The 26051-nt window shown below is 41.2% G+C and overlaps 2 protein-coding genes across 7 annotated transcripts in view; one reads left to right on the forward strand and one right to left on the reverse strand.

Moving 5' to 3' along the window:
* Nucleotides 1-26051, forward strand: part of LOC108025207 (headcase protein) — an 87657-nt gene that overhangs the window by 11433 nt on the left and 50173 nt on the right. The window contains exon 2 of the mRNA XM_017095540.3: nucleotides 23464-23560. Coding sequence (XP_016951029.2) covers nucleotides 23464-23560 — 97 coding nt within the window. The remainder of the gene's footprint in view (nucleotides 1-23463; nucleotides 23561-26051) is intronic.
* Nucleotides 18498-21029, reverse strand: LOC108025208 (uncharacterized). Of its 6 annotated transcripts, none has more exons than XM_050889280.1 (4): nucleotides 20850-21029; nucleotides 20682-20764; nucleotides 20497-20629; nucleotides 18498-18810 (listed from the first exon to the last, which is right to left on the reverse strand). In XM_050889280.1, the coding sequence occupies exons 1-4, from the start codon at nucleotides 20968-20970 to the stop codon at nucleotides 18674-18676; spliced, it is 474 nt and encodes a 157-aa protein (XP_050745237.1). In that variant the 5' UTR covers nucleotides 20971-21029; the 3' UTR covers nucleotides 18498-18673. The 6 variants fall into 6 exon arrangements, with proteins under 6 accessions (XP_050745237.1, XP_016951030.1, XP_050745236.1 ...); XM_017095541.3 differs by having other exon boundaries at nucleotides 18498-18791; nucleotides 20497-20632; XM_050889279.1 differs by having other exon boundaries at nucleotides 20497-20632.

Genomic DNA, 26051 nt, shown 5'->3' on the forward strand with positions numbered 1-26051 from the left:
GCAGCAACATCATCATCATCATCATTGCTGCTATCAGGCAAGACGAGTTTATTGAACTTGGGCAGGCGGCGCCAGGGGCAATTAAAATGAAATGTTAAGAGTGGCAGCAGGAGGGGGCATCCAGCAAACTCTACTGCCACTGCAACTGCAGTGTGTCCAACCTTAAACGGACCAAATGTTGTCGCTGATTCAATTAAGGCGCAAAACTAATCAACAAAAATTGGGCTCGAAAACGAAGGAGACCAGAAAAAAGAAAGACACACACATGTGTGTTGAGTCAAGCAATCTTTTTTCTTTCTTTCTGCCTTAAAAAGTTAACTTTCACTTTCGAGTGCAACTCCTTTCCTCCCTTCTCGCTCCTCGCCACTCCACCTGATGACAGCCCGCCGGCAAATGATAATAAAAATGCAACATTTATTGGGGGAAGCCGGCGGAGGGGCATTTCATCGATGATATGGCCGTTGCCTCGATCAACTTTACTTTCGTTTCGTTTTATTGAAAATGTGAGTGCAATGAAAAAGACTGCGTTTGCCTGAGATTTAAATCAATAAAAATACATAAATTGAAAACGGTCAAAAGCGAAGGAAAGTGACACTCGGCCACTAAAATGTATATGCCCCGAAAAAGCCTATAAATAAATATTTACAGTTCTCGCCTTCGATTTCTGGCTCTTTTTCTGTCCTCGTTCCTGTTTCCCCGCTGACCTGGAAAATCGAAAGCCCTGCACACCTCATAATAAACGCTGTGGCTGTCGATGCCTTTGTAATTGCTTTGACTGATAGTACTGCAGCTTCCTTTTCTTATTTCCCCTCCTGTTTCATGTTGATGTACGAGTTTCTCGCAGTTCGTGCTGAAAGCGATTGCAATACTCTTCCACGGGGTGTTACTGAAGACATAGCAAAAAAGATATTTTGGATTTTCCATCACAGTTCTTAACTTCTTCAAAGTCAAATAACTCTTTTGTTTTGCAAAATATCGTGATCATATTTTATACAATACTTTTTTGTTCCAAAATACATTCGAATCCCTAGTTTCGTGGTGATTCTGCGAGGGTATCCCATTCTTGGGACCCCCATCTCAGGCCTCTTGTTTACCTTCTTCACTTTCTCTTGTGGCGGCTGCTCAACCTTCTTCGCCTGTTGCAGTAAAATAAATAAATGCAAACGAAAAATGTTTACCCTTTGGCCATTCGGCCAATGTCCTGCAATAATTTGCGGCATTCGACTGACAGCGGCCGAGATCTTGAAAGTGCGGGTGAGAAGGAGCCGGGTTTCTGGCGGTGCTGCACATGACCGTGTTGCATGACTTTGTAGTAAACCTGAAACTCAGCCCGGAGTGGACTTCGTTTCGTTTTTTATTTATATTTTTTCTTCTCGTTTTTGTCCCGCATCTTGTTTATGCACGCGATAAAATTGTTGTACAAAGAAACCAGGGAAAAAGCAAAAAGTGCTTAAACGTAAATTCAGGCAACAACAAAAGCCTTGAGCCTCCGTTGCCAAGCTAAGGTTGCGGGGTCTTAATCTTAAGGCAGCATCTGCGGGGCAAGCTGACATCCAACTCTTTTTAATTCCCTTTTTTCTGGGGCAGGGCGAGGGCTCTCCTTATCAAGAACCGAACTTGTCAAGGTTTCCGGCCAGGCCTATAAAAAGAGTTGGAGCAGAACGGGACCTGTTTCAGGTGATAATCAGTACGAATGTTTATGGTTAATTAAGCAAGGTTGCAGTATAGCGGGGGAAATAAAGGGTAAAAATTACCGACATCATTTATTACTTAAGTATACTTGAGCTTAGCCCAAACTATATTAGTTGCATTGCCCCTATTTCAACGAAATCCCCAATGCCTTCCATCAATTCAAAGCTAATCCCAAGTATATTTTCCCTTTTATCTTTGCAGGTAAGTCGAGTTCCCTTTTCTCAAGTGCAGAGGCAATAAATCGCGGCAAGTGGCAAACGCAGAACTTTGGCTCCATACTCCAGGTGGGAGGAAGGTGATTAATGGGCCAGAGATGGGGTTTTCCCGGGGAGCACTTCTCCTCCGGACCCTCTGAATTATTTGTCGACGCTTTAAGTTAAACGCTCCCCGTGGCGCCATAAACAAAAACAAGCGGCTAGCATTTAAGAGCAGTTTAACGGTTCAATGACATAATGAATTTAAACACTAGGAAAAATGAGGGGCTTAAATAGTGGATGACTAAAGTTTTCCACAAATTTTAGGAAGACCTTTGCAGGTCCGAGTTTGTGGCTCTTTCTTCTAGATATACATTTTCTGCCTGTGCAGGAGAGCCTGCAACAAGAAGCTGGCTAACAAAAGGGGATTCCAGGATCCCAGGACTCGTCTGCCACCCTGCTAATTAGCTGCATTCATAATTTCGTGCACATTATTTACATGCTAAGCAGGCAGACAAAGGGCGGGGAAAACCGGGGGGAAAACCGAAGCTCAGACAGAAGGCAACCGCAATGTGGTTGCCACGCCCTCCGCCCCCCTCCTTTGGCTCATTTACAGTTATGCAGAGCATTCCCAGGCAACTTGGCAAAAAACGAGCAGAACTCTTACAACTGCGAAAGGAGCAGAACAAGAAAAGAAGGCTAAAAGGCTGAGGGCCAAGAGGTGCCAGCGTGTTGCAAGTGAAAACTTTTTAATTGAATACATTTTTCAGGTTTGTTTTGGATATTGAACCCAGCAGCAGCTGAGCAAGTTTCTTAAGTGTGGCTGGAGTTAACCCACCCCTTTTCGCCGAGTGTAAGCGACTGCACTTGGCTTAAAGCTGTCTTAAGCTGAAGTTGGCTTTTTTGTCATCCTCGCTTTTCTAAGGTTTCCCAGCGCAGCGGGAGGCTTTTCTTTAAACTCGACTTTGACATTGTCTTTGGGCTTTTTTTAAGCCCTATATTGAGTGTCCACTATAAACAGATTAGTTTTTAAACAAAGTTTTCAATGTCATTTGGTTTTGTTATATATTTAAGAACCATTGGCCTAAAGATGGGATTAAAGATAGATTATGTATTTAATTCACCAAGGATTAACTGGAACTGATTGACTTTGTGCTGTCCACGCAGAAAGGTCCTTAAAGCTGGTGCCTCCCCCCAATCGATAAAATATTTAAATGCCGGCAATCAATTTCCATTTCTCGCTACTCAGTGGGAATTATCGTGGCGCCATCTTGGCAGGCACTTACCAAGGGCCATATCAAGTGGCCCCAGAGGTGCCGCAGAAAGCCCCTCCCCCGAGTTTTCCGATTTATATGGAAGGCAATGGGGTGGGGCAGAAGGTCAGACACGCTAATTACCCGATCAACTGTCGTCCTTCCTCCTCGCAAGCACCACTCAACTCGGGCCGGGGAAAACTGCGAGTTTTCCAGCCAGACATTTCATTCATCCAACTTTATGGCTGGCTGTCGTCTGGCTAATACGTAACTTTTATTTTTCAATTTGGCCGCAACTCTTTTCTCTTTTTGCCCTAGCTGGTTGCTTTTCACGTTTTGTCAACATTTTTCCGCTTTGTTTGTTTCGTCTGGCTTTTCCTTAATTTTCCCCCGTTTTCCCAGCTTGTTTGCTGTCCTTTGGCTCCTTTATGATTACAGTTTTGTTATGTGGGGCCATTGTGCAGCTCTGCAGTCCACAAATCAATTTTCCCCCAGTCAATTTCAATTATTCAATAATTGTTTATTGTCGTCATTAATTTTGGGACTGTCATCCTCGCTGATTTGCATTTTCCCTGCCCGCCTGCCACTGGAAAAACGGCCGATGAAAATCCAAATCGAATATTGCCATTGCTTATAACAACAAAAAGTCAAAGCTCAAACTCGGTTTTGTGGCCATAAAAAGCTTTGTTTTTGGCCACTCGGCTGCCAGCTGCCATTTTTCAGTTTTCAACTTTTGGTTTTTCTCTCTTTTCGTTCATTACGCGGCCTGTCAAATTAAATTTGACTTGCAGTTGCCAAATTCGTAAACTTTGAGTAGCAACAAAAAATATAAAAACAAAAAAATATCAACAAATAAACGCAAGCAAAATGAAGTAAAGCAAAAGCGCCTGAATTGAAATACGCAACTTGCTTTGCGAGCAGAAAGGCAGACTGCAGTTTTAATTTAAGTTTTGAGACCTTAATTTGGCATTTTATTAATGGGTTGTTCAATATTTTAGTGTTTTTTAAATGTATTTTTTCAACAGTCATTTCAACAATTCGTTTACATTTAAAAACTATTTTACCATTATTTTATTGCCTTTTAAATGGATTCTTTATATTTTTTTTTATTATTTTTTGTATTATTATATTTTGCAATTCATTTTAATTGGTTTTAATCTTAATTTTTGAGACATGACATTAATGTTTTCTTTAATTAAAAGACGACTTTAATGGTTCTTGAAAACGTATGGATTTATTTCCCAACAATTTGAGTTTTTTTTAAATGTCTTTAAGGGAATTTTTTTTTAAATATAATTTGTAATAAAAAGTAGAATTTACGACCAGCGGGTGATTCAACGAAGAAGTTCTTATATTTCACCCCATCCTTCGGCTATTGCATTTAATTAACTCGCTGGCCGCTGGGAAATATTACTCATACGCCCGAGTATCCGATGCGCTCGATCGCTGAAATTGGCCATGGAAAAACGCGTTAAAAACTAGTTTTCAAAGTAAAAAATTTCGTAGCTCACACTCTACCTTTCCCTCTCTATTTTCCTCTAACCAAATGCGAAGTGATTGCTCAAAAAGACGTGCCACGCATTTGAGTGAAGTCAATCACACGCCCGTGGTTTTGGCTTCTTTTTTGTTTCTTTATTTATTTATTTATTGCACTGGGAGGTAAATGCACTCTGCACACGCTGCCACGCCCCTTTTTTCATACCTCCATTTCCATTTTACGCAAGTTACAATGAGGAGTACGGGTACACCGGCGAATTTTATGAAATATTCACATTGCATTAGGCGACAGTTTATGACTTTTAATTAGCCATCCGAACCAGTTGACGAAAAAGGAAACTTTCAATTTTCTTTAAATTTGCATGTTGATTGATGTGCTGATAAACACAAAGAGCTGGGCGCAATGGAATTGAAATTTTTGGGATAAATAAGTGCCAGGGAAAAGCGCACCATTTGTTCAACTGCCAATTCCTAGTTAGCAAATAACCAGTGGCAAGTGTAGAAAAATATACGAAAATCCAACTGGATGAGCCCAGTGGGTGGGTGGGGAGCCTAGGGAAGCCTTGAACGTGCCTCGAATGTGTAAGGAGCGCAAAGTGAAATACCAAAACAAAGCAATCGGATTTAGTGGTCTGCCGGGAACGGTTCTCCATCCCTAAAACCACGTTAAAACACAGTCAAACTTGGGGAATGCAAGTATTTCAAGGTGTTTTAACTAGATACAGCAGAAATCTATAGTATTTTAGATTATACAAATAATTTTCTTAGCATTTCTTTATATTTCAAATCTTTTATATTTTATTTGCCCCGACCCTCCGTGCTTTTATTCTTATTTCCCCGGGTTCTTAGGCTCTGCCTGCATTCTTTTTATTTTTGTTATAGCCTTGGGGCTTTGTTTCAGCGGGCATTAAACTACGACTACGACTGTGGGAGAGAAGAGTAGCTCCGAGCGGGCGAGCGGGATGGGACGAAAGTCTACGATATCAGTGTCAATATTGCGCCCGTACGCCGTGTAATTCTATTAATTATATTTATAAATTACACGCACATAAAACGGAGAGGCATTGGCACACAGGTGCACCGGGAGAAACTCAGAGATTTTTTGAGACTATGATTTCATATGACATATGCATATAGGATTTTAATTATGTCAGATCACTAAAAAGTGGACAAAGTAAAAAAATATTAATAATTACTTTTATTGTTGAGGAGGACATTTGTAGAGTTCATGTTTTAATAGTACATACCTTAAATATTAGGTGCAATTTCACGCGATGAGGCGATTTAGTATCATCATAATAACTTCATATACCACCTCTTACAATGTAATACTTTTTAATGAAAGCCACCTATTTTTCCCCGTGTACTTCAGCACACCGCCGCACGATGCCGTCGTTGCAACAGAGCCGCTGCTTCGCGGTTTTTCAATGGATCTGTCCTTGGCAAAGTGCATTGCCGGCAGAGCAGCCGGCGGTAGCAGAGCGTTGCATTGCGTTCATTCGCCTCGAGTGCAGTTGCAGTGGCAGTGGCAGTTTCTGCTGCCGTCTGACGGGCAGCGCTGCCTTTGCTCTGGGCTTGTGCCGCCTGCTTTTGCTTAATTTATTGACTTTGCTGCGGCAATTTATTTGCCAACTTGACTAAAACTTCAATTACGCACGCACTTTCTAAAAATACAGTTCCCCAAAAGAGCCGCTGGAAAAGGCCGAATATTGCGCGAGTTTCGTTTTCAGTTTCAGTTTCTCGGATTGCAGCAAATATTTGTGAAACAAACCTCATTTCGTGGGCACAAAGACCTGCATTGTTGTTTGGGGGCTGTGAAAAGGAAAGTACACAGCACACGCTAAGTGGGTCACTTGAAGAGATCAGCTGTCATACTTGAGTGTATCTGCATACGACTGGGGTCGAAGTGCCTTGTAGTTTTCGCCCACATGCGAGTCCACCAATCAGAGATTTACCCACTCTTCCAGAAGCCACATTTCCAAGCCTGATAAGCGCAGTTTATGGATCACTGATCAAACAGAACTGGAAAATTATTGGTACCCCCTCGCTAGATCGACACGAAATTCGGCATACGTAGGTATTTCAAGTGCTTTTCGACTTTGGTGCCAGTAATTCACACACAGCTGTGTGTGCATAGCGAAGTTTTCAGGCTCAAGGCTTGGGCTCGTGGCGTGATAAGAAGCCTTTTGAACAAAGGAAGGGGGCCGGACCTTATCGTTTCTTTTTCCCTACTGCAGCTGGCTCTTGAGCAAACAGCGCCCACAGCCTTATCGGCACTAAACTCTGACTTTCATTTACAAGATTTATTTTTGCATTGCACAGAATAAACGCGCCCTTTCATTAGCTAACCAATAATGAGGAATTATATTGACAATTGTTCTGCGGTCGCTGGTTCGCCGCCGTCAATGGACTTGCATTGTTTTCGCCATGGGTCTCCTTCCTGGCGCCATCTTCTGGTCAACTTGGCCTAACCCTGGCCACGCCCCACCGCCCACGTCCGCGGAGAATACGATTGTTCCCATGAGATAAAGACCCGACCAAGTTTTCGGCCAATCCCGTCCATATCCAAATTAATATTCGCACGGCGCAAAGTTATGGTTTTTGGGTATCTTTCTGCAGTTTCGTTTTCAATTGCACTTCGGCTGTCTGCTGGTTTCCTGCTCTGCTTAAGACGGGTCTCTGCACTTTTTAATACTTTCTGGTGTGTTTTTGCACTGAAAAAAATAATTATAATTTATTATAGAAAGCAATTGTTTTTGCTATAAGTATCAAAATAAGATTGTTCTTGGTATGTATTATTTCAATAAAATGATTTGCTATAATATTTTTTTTTAATCTGATAAATACTTCTCCTTTTAATATTTATTTTTAGTACCCATCTCTTTGTATCCATATGAAAACCAAATGTTTTCTTCTCTGCAAAACATTTGTTTCTTGTTATTGCCCTCATCGTTGTCTGACGATTTTTGTCAGTTGATCTTTGACACATTTCAGGGTGCGGCTCTTCAGGCCCTCCCCCCGCGGTTTTTTGTTGATTTTCGGCTTTTTTGGCCTGCTTCGATTTGTTTTTTCCTGCTTTTTTCGTTTTGGGGCTGTGAGTAGGTGACTTTTCAGCTGTTTCAGATGTTTATCGTGGCTCTTCCTCTTCGCCGAGCGACATGTGCACGTACGGCAATTGTTTTTATTTTTTAAGATTTTTTAGCCCAGTGTGTTTGTATTGGCAGCATGTTCCTTTGTGATGGACGATTAATTGCATATTAATTTTGTTTATTTTTAAGGGGGCTGAGGCACCGTCGATCTTGGCACGTTTCCTGCGGTAAGTGGGTGAAAAGCAAAAACCCAAGCAAAAGCAAACAAAATCCACATAATAATAGCAAATAAAATGTGCTTAAAATTTCGTGCGCGTGTTGGCAGCTTTTTTAAATTTTATTTTAAAGCTTGTCCCCCTCAGCGTGAGAACAAAAAACGAAACTCTGCCTTAGGTTTTTTAATTAGTTTTGCAGTTCGAAGCCCACCTGTCACCCTGGAAAAAAAATTAAATTAAATTTCCAAACTGCAGCACAGTTAAAATGGAAAGCAAATTCGCTTTCAATTTCGGTATCAACTTGAATGCAATCTGCCTGTCCCCATCTCTTTTTCGCTTCTGTTTGCCACGCCCACTTTTTTCAGTTGGCAGCTGCCAACGACCGTTATTTTTCTATTACCCGTGTTCGCTTTTTTGCAACATCATCTTCATTAGCGATCGGTAGCAAAGGTATAGTGGTTTCAAACAGTTGGAATACATAGTGTATTCATTTCACTACCATTCAATTGTATAAACTTTTTTGATTCATTTAAAAAAGTTCATTTTTCTATAGATTCATTTCCTCAATGTTCATTTCTAGAATGTTCATTTCTTGATTGTTTATTTCCCTAATGTTCATTTCTGGAATGTTCATTTCCGGACTGTTCATTTCTTGAAAGTTTATTTCATGAATGTTCATTTCTTGGATGATTTTCTCAAAGGTTCATTTCTTAAACGTTCATTTTTGAAATGTTCATCCTGTAGCTGTTCATTTAATCCACTCTGTTAATAGATTTATTTTCCAATTTTTTATAACCCACTGTCCACGTCACTTTTCCTGCTGCTTCATTTTGATCATCTGCTGCTGCAATGGCAAATAAATTCGTTTTTTCTGCTTCTGTTACAAGTTACTTAAACAATTGCCTAGTTGTTGTTGGTACTTTTGTTGTTTGCTTTGTCATTTTTTACTATTTTTTTTGCGCTTTGCACAATTTTGCGTTTGTTGAACCTCGTTTGTTGTAGTGGCTTTTGCTTCTGTCTTTCGCTCCCGGTGTGTGATTGTTGCAAAATTAATTTTTAAGTGTATGAAGTAGAAAGCCAACAAGTGGGCAATTGTGGGCGTGGGCTGTTCGGGCAATTTGTCCATATGCCTGTTGCTTTTGCCGGCGTCTAATTCGAGTAATTATATTCAAATTTGAAGCCATGTAAATTTCTTACAAAATTATTTGCATTTAAATTGCCTCAGCGGGCAGCGCGCGAACGAACGTCATTGTTAACAATTATTGTGAATTACCTATATATAAAAAATGGACTTGCTTTTTGCTTTTGTGTACTGGCCTCTCATTTTCTCAATGTTTTTCCCTCTTCCTCCAGCTTTAAATGAAACCAAATTGAACTTGTCGCCCACACACAATGTGAGTGCGAGTGCCTTCTCTTTCTTTCGACCACCCCCCACATAGCCCTCTCTTTCTCTTTATTGATACAGCTCTGAATCGCTGACATCATACTATTATTATTATTGTTGTTGCTGCATTTAGCTAGAAATTGCAATGCACTTTTAAGTCAACTTGTTGTCGCTCTAACAGTAAAATGGCAAATAGCAATAAAACCGACAAAACGACTAGAGCTGCTCAATCGAATGATTCGAATGATTCACTCGTCAGCTTGCGCAATGCTTGCACGCGGAAAAACGGGAATTACCATGGTTTATTCAGTAGTCAGTTTAAAAATTATCTTTGACTTCGGACAGATGAAAAATCTTAAGATACTTTTAACCTTAAAATATCTTGCAAGTTTAAAATGTTAGAGTGAAAGTGAAAAACGTAATTTCAGTGCATTCTCTCACGTTCTCGCGCCCAAGAAGGCAAATTAGCAGTAATTAATGAAATGTCGCTGCACAAATCGATTGGATCGATGAACGATCGATCGCAAATGGATCGCAACTGTCGACTCGAGTTGAGTCTCCCTCTAATTGAATATTGCAGTAATTACAGAAAATATTCTAGTTGACGGCGGGTTTATCGCTTTTGTTTGAATAACAATTAAACGCTTAGTAATTTATGGATTGCATAGAGCTAAATCTATTTTTACGCCGTGCACTTAGTAATATCTGCTATGATGATGACATTGTCTGGTGTTCTTGACACTGGTGCTTCTAATAGAATATTTTGCATGGGCGTTTTCCTGGTATTTTCTAGCACTATTCAAAGATCTTTTTCAGTTAGTCATGTCGAGCGGTGTGAGCCGATTATCATTATAATTACTTTATTTTTTGTTCTTTCGCCCAAGCCGAGTGTAATATTTATTGGATGTATCGCACTGCCCGCTCCTTTGTTTGAGCTCTGCTCACCATCGTTATTTTTTCCCAGCGGGTTTGAATTTCTTATCGCCTGCATACCCGGCGTATGCTTAATGTGAGTGCACTCACTCAAAGTTCCTGTGCGGTGGCTTATGTCATGCCCGATTCGAGGCGAGATTTCCGCTTATTCCCTGAGGAAAAAATAATTTTGATTCCCATTCCTGTCTGGCCAGCTGTTTCTTAGCAATTTCTTGTAGGTTTTTGTACCCCAAAAAACAAACCAAAAGTAACCCTTTTGTTGTCATAAGTCTGGGCCACATTTGTTAAGGCCCTAACAGGTAAAGAAGTTTGGGGAAGTCTAGCCCTATCTTAATAAGAAATCTCCCGACCGCATAAATAACACTTAACATGTTGTGGTCTCAACACATTTGGCCCTTGGTCTTGGTTGGGTCCCTTTCTGTTGTCTCACTTCCCCTTTTCCCATTTTTATTTTGACCATATTTCATATGAAATTCGCTTGGTTATTTCGGCTGTACCTAGCCGTATATTTTTCTACTCTTTGTAAGAGGTTGCCTTAATTTGCTTAGAAAGTTTTCGGTACTCGGGGGATCAGATATCTGCTTTTCTTTTATAAGTTAGCTGGTAAATATGTTATCATTGAGTGTAGATAGGGCATTTTGGAATCTTCTTAAGTACCTGGGTGGTCAGGAATTCAATCCAAATATTTACGAATCTTATGGTTGGTCCCAACCCAACTTCATGGTCTATTCCCTCCTTTCTCCCCCAAGTTGTCACCGAAAGCAGTGTAAAAAGAGCCGCCTTTGTAGTTGGCCAGCAAACATGTTTGGTTTTGGTCTAATTATGCTGCCATGTGGGTTGCTGTTTTGTTTGCTGCCGCGTTGTTAAGTGAATTGCCTTTGCCTTGTGACTCGACTAATTTCGTTTGTTTTACTTTTGGCCGTCCGCTCGCTAATGAATTTTAATTGCAATTTGCCCAGCGGAGAGGGGCATAGTGCACTGTGACCCCTGCGCCAGGGAATTCCCACAATTTTCCGCTGACATTTTCCCCGGTTTTCCGCAGTATTTCTACCCCAGAATTTTCACGCCAACGCCCACGAAGTCGTAACAAATTGTGTGGCGATGAGGTGATGATGACTCAACGAACGGGGGGAGGTGGTTGTTTTCATTTTATGTTCCGTAGGTATATTTTTCTTTTTCCAGTGTGCGTTGGCTGACCACAGACAACAATTACACAATTGTGCGAGAGGGGGAGCGTGGCGCAAGAGCCTTGAATTAATTAAAAATCTAAGCCTAAGCTTGGCGGTCATAAATAAGCCAGACGGCCACAATAGTACGAGTATAACAATGCCACTGGCCAGCCATAATAATAATACTGTTTACCAGCAGCCGCCAGAAGAAAGGCGCATAAAATGATTTTGTAACTAAATACACAAGTACGAGACATGATTCAGAAACCATGAGCACATTTTTAGGAGTTTGTCGATTGGATAATTGCAATTAAAGTTTAAGTGCGATTTGCCTGAAATGGCTGTTCGTACAGTGCGAGACATGGCTCCAAAGACATTTATGGCTCGCTGATTGATGGTTGTAAAAGTGGTGAAGGAGATTACATGTATATTTATGATTTGCTAAAAATCCTCATCATTTTGTTTGTTAAAGAAATAAATATGAACTTTTTTATGACAGCTAATATGGGCTTTTGAAATTTGTGTTGCGAAATGGCCTAAAGTTTTCCTACGCACAGTGGTCGTGCTTAATTGAATGCATAAATCAAGCGAGTGCATTCATTTAGAGTCCTCGATCCCGCCCCTCGCTGGCATGTCAAGTGTCAGTTGCACAAACTCTGAATCTGAAAATGTGGATTGAAAACGAAAATGGGTGGAGTTCGAATCACCTCGAATCGTGCCTTTGTCTCTCGTCCATCGGCGTTCCAAAGAAATAGTTAGACACACACACAAAAAGTACAAAAAATAACAAATGAAACTGAAATACGGCGAGCGCTGGAAAAATATTGCCAATTAGAATTAATGTGGGCACTCGCGATGAGATTTCAGAGTCGCGCAGACATGTTTCCAATTATTTTTGAATATTTCTCTGCTATTTGCACTTGTCGGCATTATTTGGCTGTTCAAAAGTAACGAAAATCGAAAAACACATTGATTTATAGAGGAAGTTTGCCGCCCGGCTCAAAGAGCCGCCGCTGACAGCTCAATTTGTCATGAGATACAGATACTGCAGACACGTTACTCAAAGATACTCAAGATACACACGAAACTGGAGGCGACCTTCTCCTGGTTGCTATTTGCCCAAAGATCTCCCAACTGGTATTACGCATGGGAGTCTCTGAGCTATCCCCCATATTTACCATCCGCTATTTGAGCTGCCCAAATATTGATTGATCACGAATTCCGCGAACTGCAAATATCCAAAATGTTGCCTGATTTGCTGGCACATTCAGTCAAGGGGATCAGGCTACTAATGCCCAAATATTGGGACTACTTGTTAGGGTTTTCAAAGAAACAATACGGCTTTCAAGGACGGTTTAGCACGGGCTTACCAGCTAATTTCTTGTTTTTTCCATTTCTCTGACTAATAAAATATAATCCCCCTTAATATCGATCGTTAGGCAGTCTCTAAGTTGTGAAGACCAGTAAATACACACATTAGTAGCATGCTTTGTAAATGTTTTTCTTTCACACGAAACTCTCGGGCTCTTGGGTTAAATGTAACTAAGAGGGTTTGCCCGGCAAAAGCCGAGAAAGGCAGGCATTAATTAAACAGAAAATAATATTCAAATGTGTCTGGGCCTGGCTTACACATGTTGCCCATCGATCTGTCGCCCGGCAGTGCCCTCGCCCCTTCCCCGAAAGTGAAACATTTGAATGCGAAATAAAATGTTAGTGGCTGGCAAAAGTTGTGGCAATTAATTTGACGCCTCTGGAAAAAATGTGTCCCCACATGTGCTGTGCGCTGTGTGTGTTGCAAGAGGGCCAGAATATCCATTTAATTGCAAAGGCTGTGCGTGTGGCATGAGAAGTAGTGAAAAGGGATCAAGTCACAGTTGCCGCCTGGCCTGCCCCATGGATACACTGTATCTATGAACTTGCCACCGCAAACACGCGAGCTGCTGCGGTCTAGTTGCTGCCCTCTTCTTTCAGCTTGGCCCCACAAAAACTTGGCAACTTTGCACATTTGCCCCCAACTCTTTCTGCCCCACCAGCACTGCATATTTGTCCAAAGTAATGAGACTTTTCACAGCTCTTTTTTGTGCTAGTAGTCTTTTTTGTGTGGCGCAGCGTGAAGTCGAAGTTGTCTCCTAGACAGGCTCGAAATGCATTATGGGAATTTTGTGGCATTTTCATTAACAGCCCCCTCCTCCCCAGGCCTCATATGAGTCTGGCTCGCGGTGTGTGTCTTGGTTTTAATTTGTTTGCGATTAACACGCGAGCGTAAAAAATATTCACAAGTCTCGGACGTTTCTACGTGATTCATATTGGGGTGGGGCCGGGAAAATGGGAGGTACCGATGAGGTAAGATTGGAAAAGGATTAGGTATACTTGGCCGAAATGCCGTGACAGTTTTGGGAGTTAACTCGATATGATGTGCTGTTTGAAAGGCAATCTTGGGGAAGTATTAGCTAGACATCTTCTTAAAGCAGAACGAGGAATTTTCCCTTTCACCGCCTCGTCTTGCTTTCTTCCAGCTGAAGGAGCCTTAAATTCCTGACCAGCAGCTGCTGACGTGGGCAAATTTATAGGAGCCCCTATCAACGCCCTTTCCCCTTTCCATTTTTTATGGCCAACACCTCTTCGTGGGGCCCGCCTGACCGCTCGCAATTAATTAGCGGCAATGAGCTGTGGCCTCTGCCTCCGAAGTTTCGGTTTCAGTTCCAGAATTTCTGGACTCGCAGGGTTTATGGCAACTAATGTGCGTCGTTGCCTGTGTTGTTTGTGCTGTTCGGCTTGTTATTGCTCTCTTTATGCTGCTGCAACATCCACATTATTTGTACGTTCCTTGTGCTTTTGCTGCTTGGCTGGCCAATGTCTGGCTAATTTTCTATTTATTTGACCACAAACTCGGATGGAGCACCGCCACGGCACACACATGGACGAAGGCGCAGTCCGGCTAATTTATGGGTTTCTTGCACTCTCCGCCGGGGCCCGGGAAAGGCATTAAAGCCTGCTCTGTTCCCCCGGCTATTGGCTATGTGCATTCTGGCCTGGCTTAAAGTTTCAGTTCGTGCCGGCAAAAGGAGGCTAGCGCACCCAGAATAAGCTGGCCTGTTGCTCCTCGCGAGATGGAGATCGCACAAGAACTAGTTTAATTTCAGCGACTGTCCAATGCTCATCAACCTGATTTTACTACCGAGCACGACTAGGGGTACACAGGAGAAAACTAGTCTCAGTTTTCAGAGGGGGAGTATAAAGAACAAAATTAATAAACTCCGATTTCAGTTAAGAGATGATTTTATATTAGCATTATTAAGCGTTTCTGTCAGTTTTGTGTTCAGTAAAATTCGAAAAATAAAAAAAAGGTTCAACTTTTTGGAATGCTTCCTAGAACCTATAAAGCAGTGATGAAAGGTAAGGGAAAAAACTTCATACAACCACGGGAAAGGATTTTTGTACTTGACATTAGGAAAGAATTCCTTGGTATACTTATACAAAAGCTCGAGTTTTTTTTCCGTGCATTCAGATTTCCCTCTGCTATTTGTGACTGTCGGTTGTCGGCGGTTGGCACACGCCCTCCCCCAACAATTGCTACTGGGCTTAAAGTTCAGGCCAGGTTCAGTTCGAGTTCATGCGTGGCTTGTCCGCCCCTCCCCCTGCCCCTTGGCCCCACCGCCTCCATTTGGCCTTTGCGGCGGATTCCGATTTGGCATCGCTGTAAAATGACTTTTGCCATGATTTATGTTTCCACGTTGCGCTTCAAGTGCAACAGTTTTTATTGTATTAAAAGGGGTAGTGGGAGAGCGAGGAGGTTTAATGGCTTGTAAAGTCGGTTGGTAACAGGGTGATTTAAGGAGCAACTAAATATTTGCCACTCTCCAAATGATAAAATATTTCTGTTTTGGTATTTAAATTTAACAACAAAGGCAGGATAAACACCTTACGTTACAAAAATCATAAATCTCTTTCTAACACATATATTGCTTTATGTAGTTCGTCTTTCCAATTTTCTAATATTTATGAGCATTAACATTTTGAATACCCCAACTGAAGCACTGAGTATTTTGATGGTCGAGCATAATCGTTTTTAAAGCGATCAACTTTTAGATGTGGGTCGGTCTGGCCTGGCATTTGTTGTTGCGGGCTGCTGCTTTAATTAGCTCAGCATTGTTTATGCTTATTTCGATTTGTTTCCCTTTTCCTCCATTACTTTTCTGTATTTTATTAATTAATTTGCCCGCTTCGTACTTGGAACAAAGGCGAAAAAGCCAAGCACCCGCGAGTGTGTGGCAAGAAACGAGCTCGTACGTCTGTCCGCCTGATGTATCTTTGTGTGAGACCCAAAAGACACAACCCACATGATTAACATTTGCTATTTCCACGGATTAAATCAGAGCCTCTTGGCTAAATTTGCGCAATTAAGCGGAGCTAAAAGTTTGTTTCCATTTTCCACTGCAACTCGAGATCGTTTGCTTAGATCGAACAGATGCGATAGTCGGCCTAGCTCGGTTTTGGTGGGGGAACGGGGTTCAACTAAACTGGTTGCCGTTTTAAGGCATAAACTACAACAATTAATAACAGCAACAAACGCAGCGGCCACTTTTCATGGTTTCGCTTACAACAACTACTGGCCGCAACAACTGGAAAATGTTTTAAATATTTAGCATCCATTAATCAATTTGCACTCGCCGCTGATCTTGCGATGCGATGCGGTCAGTTTTTTGGCCCGGGCTCAGATTGCAGTACAGTGGGTAGTGGATAAAGAGGAAACAAATGTTTCTTAATAAAATATAACCATGCTTAATAATTGTTTGTATTTAAAAGTCTTTGAAGTGCCTTTTAGGAAGAGTACCTTTAGTTTTCAGTTGTTTTAAAAAATCGGAGAAAACATGAATTCACCTTCCCAGTCCCCACTGTTTACTGGTTTCAATTGCAGGCGAGATTGCACATAATTGTACTGAATTTCACATATATTTTGTAATTTGTTTATGTCCAGTACATGGAAATGCTTTAGCTCCTCTCCCAAAAAAGCGATAAGGAAAAATTCGATTTAAATGTTAATAAATTGGCCTGGGATTTGGGATTTTATTTACTTTTTATTAGGTGGGTGCGTGCTTAGAGCATGGGAAATATTGAAGACCGCACCCATAGGCACCAGAGTAGTAAAAAAAAGCGCCTAATAAAGGGGAAAATTCGCCAACAGAGAAAGGAAAGTAAAATGTGATTTGCCGTTTAATTTGATTTGGCTTATTCGGTGCGAGATGGAAACTCATTTGGACTTTGATTCGACGCTTGCGGTGTTAACTTTGCCATTTCATGTCTATTTTTTATTTTACCAAGACCACTCTCCGATTTTGCATTGATTTATCTCGGCTTTGTCTTTGTTTGGCCTACTGCAGTTTTTCCAATTTTTATTCCGCTTAGGGAAAAGTTCAATCAAAAGATGGGGCGTGACCGAAGGAGGGCGGTGGGATTGCCAGGCTTAATCAATAACCAGAAGCGGCAGCAGCAGCTCCACCAGCAAACAAAGAAGTATGCATGGATTTATTTATTTTTATATTTTCAAAATTGAATTGCAATGTGGCCCACAGCCAGTTATTTATGGGAAAAACGTGAGAAGCGGCGATTGCACGAAAACTGTGTACGGCGCTCGTCTATTTACTCTGGCCATTATTATTATTATTTTTGCATTTGCGCATTTTGGGCAGTGTCTAATTTATTGAGAGGTGTGGCCCCCAAAAGCAGAAATAACAGCAATCGCAATCAAATTATCAAGTGTACAAATCTCAACGACAATTTGAGGCGCTTGAGGAATCGCACGGACAGGTACTGCGAAAGGAAATATTTAACTATAGATTCACAATTGGCGGCGCCCAGAAGTTATCGATTAATTGCAATCACGCTGCTATGACATTTGCTTGGAGGCCAAACCAAAATCGTAAGAAAAAACTGACCTAAAGAAGCTCTTTGAATAGTGATTAAATGATCAAAACGAAAATGAGATCAGTTCGGATCGAAGCAGAGCAGAGTTTGACCGACGAAACATCGACAAACATGAAAATCATTAAATTCGCCGAGGCAGCTGCTTGGAGACATGTCTAAATTTAGCGGGCCTCGAGGTATGAATATCATAGAGGGACAGTAAGGAACAGAAAAATAAGGCCACGTATCATAATGATCAGTTATCGTAAAATACATTTATATTCGATGATCTATCGTAAAATAATCGAACTCTTTCGGGACTGTACCATTTCTCATTCGATAACCATCAGCTTTATTCCAACATGATTTGAACTTTCAAATTTAAAGTTATCGTTTACCGCCCTATCGAAAGTTGGAAAATGTGTGATTACATTGTCGGCTGTCCCAAATTAAACGGTTCCCCATAATCGATTAATGGCCTCTCGAGTGGTACATTGAACACATTCAGTTTGTTAATTATCCAATCACCCAATTATCGATTACTGCCACCATGTGGCGGCCCTACACAGCCGTTGACTTATATTTTCGCCACGCACTGTCAGTGGCCCGCGCTGTATTTGCATAAATTAAACTAATTGGGCGCCAAGCAAAGTCACCGCAAATGAATTTACATAAACCGATGGATAGTGGATGGCATGAGGAGGGGCCTCCAGGGCACCGGGGGATCCACAATCGAAGTTGGAGTGGAGCTCAGTTCAGTGCTTTGTTTTTGTTTGGTGTGAGGCAATCCCAAAAACCGAGAAGTCGGAGGAGACCCACAGAAATTGAAACATTTCACATTTTTAATTTGTACGTGATAGGGCAAATAGTTTTGCCACTTGATGGGGGCTCGCTCCCTTTTCCTCCGCTCTGTTTGTGGCACGGAAAATTATGCAGCACACAAATCAGCTCCAGTTTTCCTCCGATTTCCCCCCTTTTCCACGTGCACTGCACGCTAACGTGGCAGGGCAGACAAATCGACTCTTTTCTGTCTGGCAGCACTTAGCACGTGATTGAAAATTGCCCGGGAATGAAGTGATTGGGTTCCTCCGAGAAGGAAAAATACATAGTTTTCTATCCCCCCTCCTCGTCAATTCCGATTGCCTGCAATTCATTTACTTCTTCCTCTACTCGGTGAATACAAAATATATATTTCCCTGTGCAAACAATTTGCGGAACTTTGCTCTTTTCGGTTTCTTCTTTGTCTTTGGCATTAAAGGCAAATTTACAAATTAGTGTGAAATTAAGGCCAAAAACGAAAAGTACACAGCGCTGAAGCAACACAAAAGGCACAGAATAAACACTCAAGATCCAGAATTAACGATATATGCCGTCAGCCTCAGTCGTCGTTTTCGGGATTGTTTTCCCATTGAAGGCGTCGCAAGTAGGAGAAGGCCACCAGCCAGCAATATAGGCTTAAAACTGAGGGAAAATCCACTGACTGTTGGACATAACATATACAGTGGCTCGAAGCTTATTTCGTGCAAGAGAAAAATTAAATTTTAAATTGTCATTGCTGCCAAACTAGGAACGATATCAACAAAATTTAAACGCAATAATTCAAATAAACTCTTCATTTATTAATATAACAAAACAAAATTCCTTAATCTAAAAAAACAAAACAAATTTTCATATAAAACTTAAAAATAAGGCATTTCTGGCGTCGAAGCTTAATTCGTGCAAGCACTTAAATATATTGTAACATTTTTATTTCTTAAATTTAATATTTTGTTGGACCGCCTTTTTGTTTCTTAACCGATTTAAGACGATTTCCCATGGACTCCAATAATTTCTTTGTTGTTTCCACAGGAATTTTACGCCACTCTTCCAATAAGGCACTCTTTAGCTCAGTTTTGTTAGAAATTTTCCTTTTGCGGATCGCTTGGTCCAAAATCTCCCACAAATTTTCAATAACGTTTAAATCTGGGGATTGTGCTGGTGTTTTTATGGTGTGTGGACAGTTCCAGACCAACCAAAACTTCACATCGGCAGCAGTGTGCTTCGGGTCGTTGTCTTGATAAAAAATGGAACGGTCCAGTATTCCCAAGCTTTCTGCGCCTTGTAGTAAGTTTTCTTTTAAAATATTTAAATACATCTTAGCATCCATAATGCCATCAATGAAGACTAGGTTTCTCACCCCAGACGCAGCCATACAGCCCCAAACCATAACATGGCCTCCACCGTGCTTGACCGTAGCTTTTAGATTTTTTGTATCTAGCTCCGTATTCGGACGCCGCCAAACATAATGCCTCCCATCCGACCCGAAAATGTTGTATTTGGATTCGTCCGCAAAAATAACGTCATTCCAGTACGAAATCGGCTTAGTCTCCATCCCCTTGGCGAACTTGAAACGAACAATTCTGTTCTTGTCGCTGATGAATGGTTTCTTTAGAGCAACTCGACCATTAAAATTATGCTTGTGCAGTACGTTGCGAATTGTGTCTGGGCAACATTTTTTGCCCATTTCCTCTTCTATCTCTGCAGCGATTTTTGGAGCCGATAGTTTGGGGGTTTCCCTAACTTTTCGGACTATTCGGCGCTCCTCGTGGTCGTTAAAAATTTTGTTCGGCGCAACTCGGCCCCTATCTTCCTCTCGATTTTCGCGAACAAATCTTTGAATTATATATTGCACCGTACTGGGGCTTAAGCAAACCATTTCGGCTATGGCACGCTGGGTTTATCCATCCTTAAAGTGTTTAAGGACTAATTCCCTTTGCTCGATCGTTGTTCGCGGACCCATAGCCAAAAATTACCGGTAAATTTTACTTTAGTGTAACCAGCTCCGAAAACGTATAAAATGTTTATTTAAGAATACAAATAAACAAGTATACAGAAAAAAAACGGATTGAAAAGTCCCTTTTTTATGTTTTTTTTGAGTTTAAAGTCTTTGCACGAATTAAGCTTCGACGCCAGAAATGCCTTGTTTTTTAGTTTTATATAAAAATTTGTTTTGTTTTTTTAGATTAAGTAATTTTGTTTTGTTATATTAATAAATTAAGAGTTTATTTGAATTACTGCGTTTAAATTTTGTTGATATCGTTCCTAGTTTAGCAGCAATGACGATTTAAAATTTAATTTTTCTCTTGCACGAAATAAGCTTCGAGCCACTGTATAATGTTGTACCTACTCAGTGTGATAAAGACCGGAATGGCTTCCAGGGTGCAGAAACCGCAGCTTGCGGCGTACTCGATAAGGAAGGCTGTTGAGAAGATCAGATGGACTATGTTGGTCACCAGATAGATGAGGATCAGCACTTCGATCTGCTGCAAGAGATGGGGATCAGAGAGGGGACTTCAAATGGTCATGACATACCATGAAAGTGCTTATCAGAAGGAAAATGGATCCGATAAAATGCAGCATATAGGCAGCCCTGCCAATCACCAAAAGCCGAGCACCTGTGTTTCATATAACATATGGTTTGCCAAATTAAATTATAATCTAAATTACCGAAATTTCAAGTCAGAGCTTACCTCTGCTTACCTTCTCCCGCAAAGATCCCTAGTATCGATGAGAAAATCTCGAATAGCGCCAGAAAACTGCAGCCCATCCGCAGATTCACGCAGCAACAGCAAGACTTGAGCCTGGGTTCCCGACATTTCATCTCTTATTTGACAGCAGGCCGAAGGCCTCGCCTGATCGATCCGACCGCCCTATAGAGTATGAGTACTCCAGTCAAAATAATATATTAAATAAAAACACCTAAATAATATCCCTTTATAGGTGGTAAGGTCACACTGCACCATTCTAAAGAATCGATTGCTTCTTAATAAACCATGGTCACTCTAAAATTCAACCTTTTCTAAATTACACTATTTTCTCCCATTAAAAACGACCTTATTTGGCTACAAACTAGCTTATATGGCAACTCAGTTCGCTTGTGTTTCCATGTTTTTTTTCGGCCATTCAAGGTCAGAGTCAGCTGCTCGGAACATGTGATAATGTTTGGTATTCTAATTTGAAACGCCTTTGTCTTGGCTGCTCAACTCATTTGGCTCATTCAATTTGACAGGCGACGGAAGCGACGCCGCCTATAAATTACAGCACATTCATCGGTCTTGGAATTGGACTTGGTTTCTGATTCAGATTCCGATTCGGACTTCGCCAGCTGTGACTGCACTTCACTTTGAACTCCATTCAGGTCCAGACAGGAAGAACCGGCCAGCCCCCAAATCATTGATTGTTCCATTGACAGCTATGTGCTATATGGTATATGCCATAAGCCATATAGCCGGGGCTGACAGGAGGCGGATCTGACTCAGAGATCTTGAAACGATTGGCCTGGTCGAATTAAAAATTCGGCTATAATGGGTTCTAAAAATCCAACAATGATACACTGCTCAAACGAGAGGTTTGATTTGAAAACATGTGAATTGTCAATTAGCTGGCCATTAAGTTGATAGTCGATGAGGAACATAATTAGTTTAATCAGTCAGTTAGGCTTATTTGGATGAATCGTTTAAACTACCATAAAATTGGTACTTAAATTCTTTAATAAACTATAATATAGTTAGTATTCAACGAAATATCATTCGTGCAGTTTTAGAATACTAATAAAAATTCGAAACTTTGACAATTAAAAACCAATTCAATTCGCATAAGCAATATGTGATAATAATCCATAATGCGCTGACCAAATAAAATCGATAAATTCATAACCCAAGCCCAAATAGGCTGCTCGATTTTATTCTAGCACCCGGTACACCCCCTTTATAAAGAAAGGGTACACTCATAAAAATTAAGATCGCTTTTAATGGGAGGGGCCTTTTGTCGATTCTACAGAATGGGAAGAAGAAAGAGCAGAGCGCACGTGTTCGGGCCAAAAGTGAGCCATAATAATAGGCGGTGGGAAGGAAGGAAGGAAGGCCAACGCATTTGGGCCATTAAAATTCATTAGCCGTGCACATCTCGATCTGGAGTGCGAGATCCGATCAATAAAATAAGCTAACAATAAAGAGCGGGTCGATATATGAGCGGTCCGAACTGACCAGCTGTGTTTTCGATTCGAATTAGAATTCATATTGCCCAAATTAGCGGAAGCATCTCGAGGGGCTTTCTGTGGGTGGGGCGAGCGCTGGAATGTACGCCGCTTGGCTTAATTAACCTTTCGAAATGAATTTCCCCACAGCCTGTAATTGTTTCGAAAATAAATTACAAATTTCGCACCGCTTTGCTGATTAGCAGGGCGGTGACTAAGTCGAGGAATGACGCGACATTCGGTCTGCTTTGTTTATGTTATATAATCGAAGCCAAGGTGTAAATAAACAACGTATTATAGCGTTCCTAATGGCTTTAGCTTACGGGTCCAACAGCCAGATAAGGTATTTTTCGAACCGCCCAGATAAGTTGAAATTCCAGTTGATAAGCGCGAGGAGAGCGCTGTAGAAATAGCACTAAAATTAAAATAAATGCAAATAAAGCCCGGGGGAGCCGGGAAAAATAAAACAAAACAAATCTATTCAATGTCAAGGTCAACAAATGAATTCGACTGTTTGTCTCATGTCGTTTCTTTAACTTTTTCACATTTCTGTTTGCTTTCGTTTCTCGTTATTTTTATTGTACATTTTTGTGTAGCTTTTCTGCCTTGTATTGGGCATTGTTGATAACTTTATTTGCTTTGGCCGTAGGCCATAAAGCAAGCTGAAAAGAAAATATGTGAAAAACACCCAGCAGGGAATTAAATATAATTTTATTTGTTTTAATTTTATAAAGTCATTTTCAAGCTTTTAAGGCCCCTCGAGCCACTTTTGTTTTCACTTCATTTCGGGCCCCTCTGACGTCAGTGTGTGCAAGAAAATGCTGTAGAGAAAAATAAACTTAAGAAGTCACGTACTATTCGATTAGTCAGAATAATGCCAAGTTACGTGGCTTACAGCCAATAACTATGTGTATGGCATTTTAGAGAGGGAAATCCTTATCGCCATTCTATCCGGCTTGAACTCGAGACCAGAGGAATTTCCGCTCGGCTGTCATATTTGCAATTTTCCAGCTGTCAGAGAATTTACATTTTTATTTAGAGGAATTTGTGCATTCCTATTCTCGCTTATCTATCTTTTTCTGATTTATGCATATATTTCCCTTCTGCGACTCTTTTCAGCTCCACATCTGGCTGCAATGGTATCTTTTCGCGTCGCCTGGACTTTTCGTCGTTCAACTTGCTGCCAAAGACTCGTTTGAATTCTTATCAAGTCAAGGTGAGTTATGAATACAAATGCAAATAAATCAAATCCTAGGCTATCCACTCACAGACCCACACACTCATTGAGTGTTTCGCTTATTCACTCATTGAGAAACCGCAGAGTTAGCTTGACTCGGCTGCCTTCTGGGAAGGAAAGGCAAACAAATATCTGCCTGACTCGGCAAACTTGCAACTGGATATGCCCTGGTCTAAATGGGGGTTTATTTTTGTTGGATTAGATAATTTCCAGCTGGTCCGCGGAGGCTGCCGAGCTGAGCTAGAATTCCCGGGAAGTGCAGCGTAGAAAAATACAAATATTCATTGTCTAAGCTATTTTTGCAGTCACATGAGTAAAGCAAAAAGCTTGACTGCAAAGGCAAGATAATGCAAGATCTTCTTTACATTTTAACGCATAAATTAAATATATATATTAAAATTCACAAAAGTTAAATATGTATTTACTGCATATTTTATTTGGCTTATTTTCCCGGTGCACCTCATCATCGATTGTGAATGAGTGCATTGGAAGCCAATCAAGAGGAAAAATTCTTAGGGCCGCCTGCCTATCTTTCAATCTCGCCGCCTCATTCAGCCTTTTTTCTCAATACCCCCTTTTCTGCCATTATTCCCATTATATAGAGCCCCCGATATTACCCCGATTCGATTCCCCTGCGAGTTGTTTCGGATTTCTGTTTACACTCGGTGTAATGCTCAGCCAAACAATTTCATGGTTGTGGGAGTAGGGGAGATGGCTGGCTCAAGTGTAAGTTGATTTCAATGTGACGTCACTTTCACTGAAAAAAATAAGGAAAGATAAATAAAAATGTAGGTACTTTCAAGAAGAACGTACTCCCATTTCAAGAAAATTTTATCTTGTAATTAAAAAAGTATTGTAGAGTAATGTACTTTCACGAAAAATATGTTCTCAATTCAAGTAACTTTTATCTTGAAAATAATAATTTTTATTCAGGTTTATATTTCTTTTAAAATTGCAGTCTTAAAATAAAATATTTTCAACAAAGGCTTATGCTGATTATGATTATCAAATGCCAATGCTTAAAAAATATAAATATTGTTAAAAAATGGTATATCATTCTGACTCACTTGGAGTGTGGATTATATTTTATTGTTTATTTTTTCCGGTGCCCTGCAAGTCGTTGGGTCTTGAGATTGAGGCCCGCCTGAGCCCTTCGAGCCGCAGACTGTTATGGATTATGCCCGGCTGAATCCCATTGTTGCTGCTGCTCCGATTGATATATATGATTGGGCTTGTGGTTGAGGCTGAGGCTGAGGCGAGCGCAGACGGGTATTGAACCGAGGAAAACCGATTTGAGGCCGCAAGTCTGCACTGGGAATTATTTCAAGTGGCAATTAGCGAGCCTCGCAGGCGAGCCTCGGCATTTGCGGTTGCCAAACCGACCAGCCATCATCCTGGTCAGAGCTCATGAAATCATAACATATACGTATCTGCGAGGTATGTGTGCATATGGGGATGCACAGAGGTCCTTGGAGTGCGCCCTGAATATTTCATAAGTGGCAGACAGAGTGAGTTCCTCGCAGGACAATTGGCGAGGGGAAGTCCTGGCCTGCACCGCGCCTCTCACCTGTCTGCCCTGCTCCAGCTGCAGCCACCCCAGAGAGCTTTGAATATGTTTTGCGTAGCCAAAATTGTATCTGTATCTGCAGCTGGTCTCGGGGAATTTCCCTTTTGGCCAACTTATGCGATGTCTGCACGCAGGAAAGCAGAAAGAGAAGGCATTGTCTGGCAGCGAATTGCTTTTAAAAACTTTACAATTCAATCCCCCTTTTTGGCATGCATTCCGAATTGCATTTCGTATTGAATTTATAAATATTTAATGCCATCCCAAAATGCCATGCAAGCCAGGCGAGATGTTCGTTTCGTGTCGTTTTTTTTTTGGGATAAACTGTCTAGGATTTCGTCGGTTGAAGTTTTTAGCCGGGCTTAAAGAACTGGAACAGGGAATAGAAAGGAAAATTCAAGTTTGTCCGGGCTAAGTTTTCGCTGTTTGCCCAAAGGATTTCCCGGGTAATCTCCAAGCCAAACAAAACGGATAAAAAGCAAACCGGTTCGTCATAATTGAGACAAGTCAACTTGTTAATCATCCAGCAATTTGCCGTGGCACTCCACGGTTCCCGAAAGGGTTGTTGCCGCCTCGCTGATTTTTTAATCAGCATATCATAGACTTCTGGGGGTTAACCTTTTTCCCAATCAGCTGTCAACATTTCGGCTGTCAGGGGATTTGCGTCAAAAACGAGAGCGTAAAAAACGAGGCAGCTATAATTATAATTAACACAGCCCCGGGAATCGGACTTCAATTCGGACTCCGCGCATCTGCTAATTGTTTCGGCTCTTCCTTAATCCTTTCCTTATTATATTTGGTTTCTTTTTTTCCGAGGGGCGTGACCGATGATTCAGCGCAGATCTGCACCGTTTTCTGCGCGTTTTTAATACGCCAATCAATCTTTGTCTCTGGCGAACTTTAAGC

Source organism: Drosophila biarmipes, chromosome 3R (assembly GCF_025231255.1).
Source record: "Drosophila biarmipes strain raj3 chromosome 3R, RU_DBia_V1.1, whole genome shotgun sequence".
NCBI classification, from domain to species: Eukaryota; Metazoa; Arthropoda; class Insecta; order Diptera; family Drosophilidae; genus Drosophila; species Drosophila biarmipes.

Coding starts and splice junctions, on each gene's coding strand:
- LOC108025208 (XM_050889279.1), bottom strand. CDS start 20,970: ATGAAATGTCGGGAACCCAGGCTCAAGTCTTGCTGTTGCTGCGTGAAT. Junction 20,633..20,681: donor TTCTGATAAGCACTTTCATG/GTATGTCATGAC, acceptor CATCTCTTGCAG/CAGATCGAAGTGCTGATCCT. Junction 18,811..20,496: donor TCCGGTCTTTATCACACTGA/GTAGGTACAACA, acceptor TATGTCCAACAG/TCAGTGGATTTTCCCTCAGT.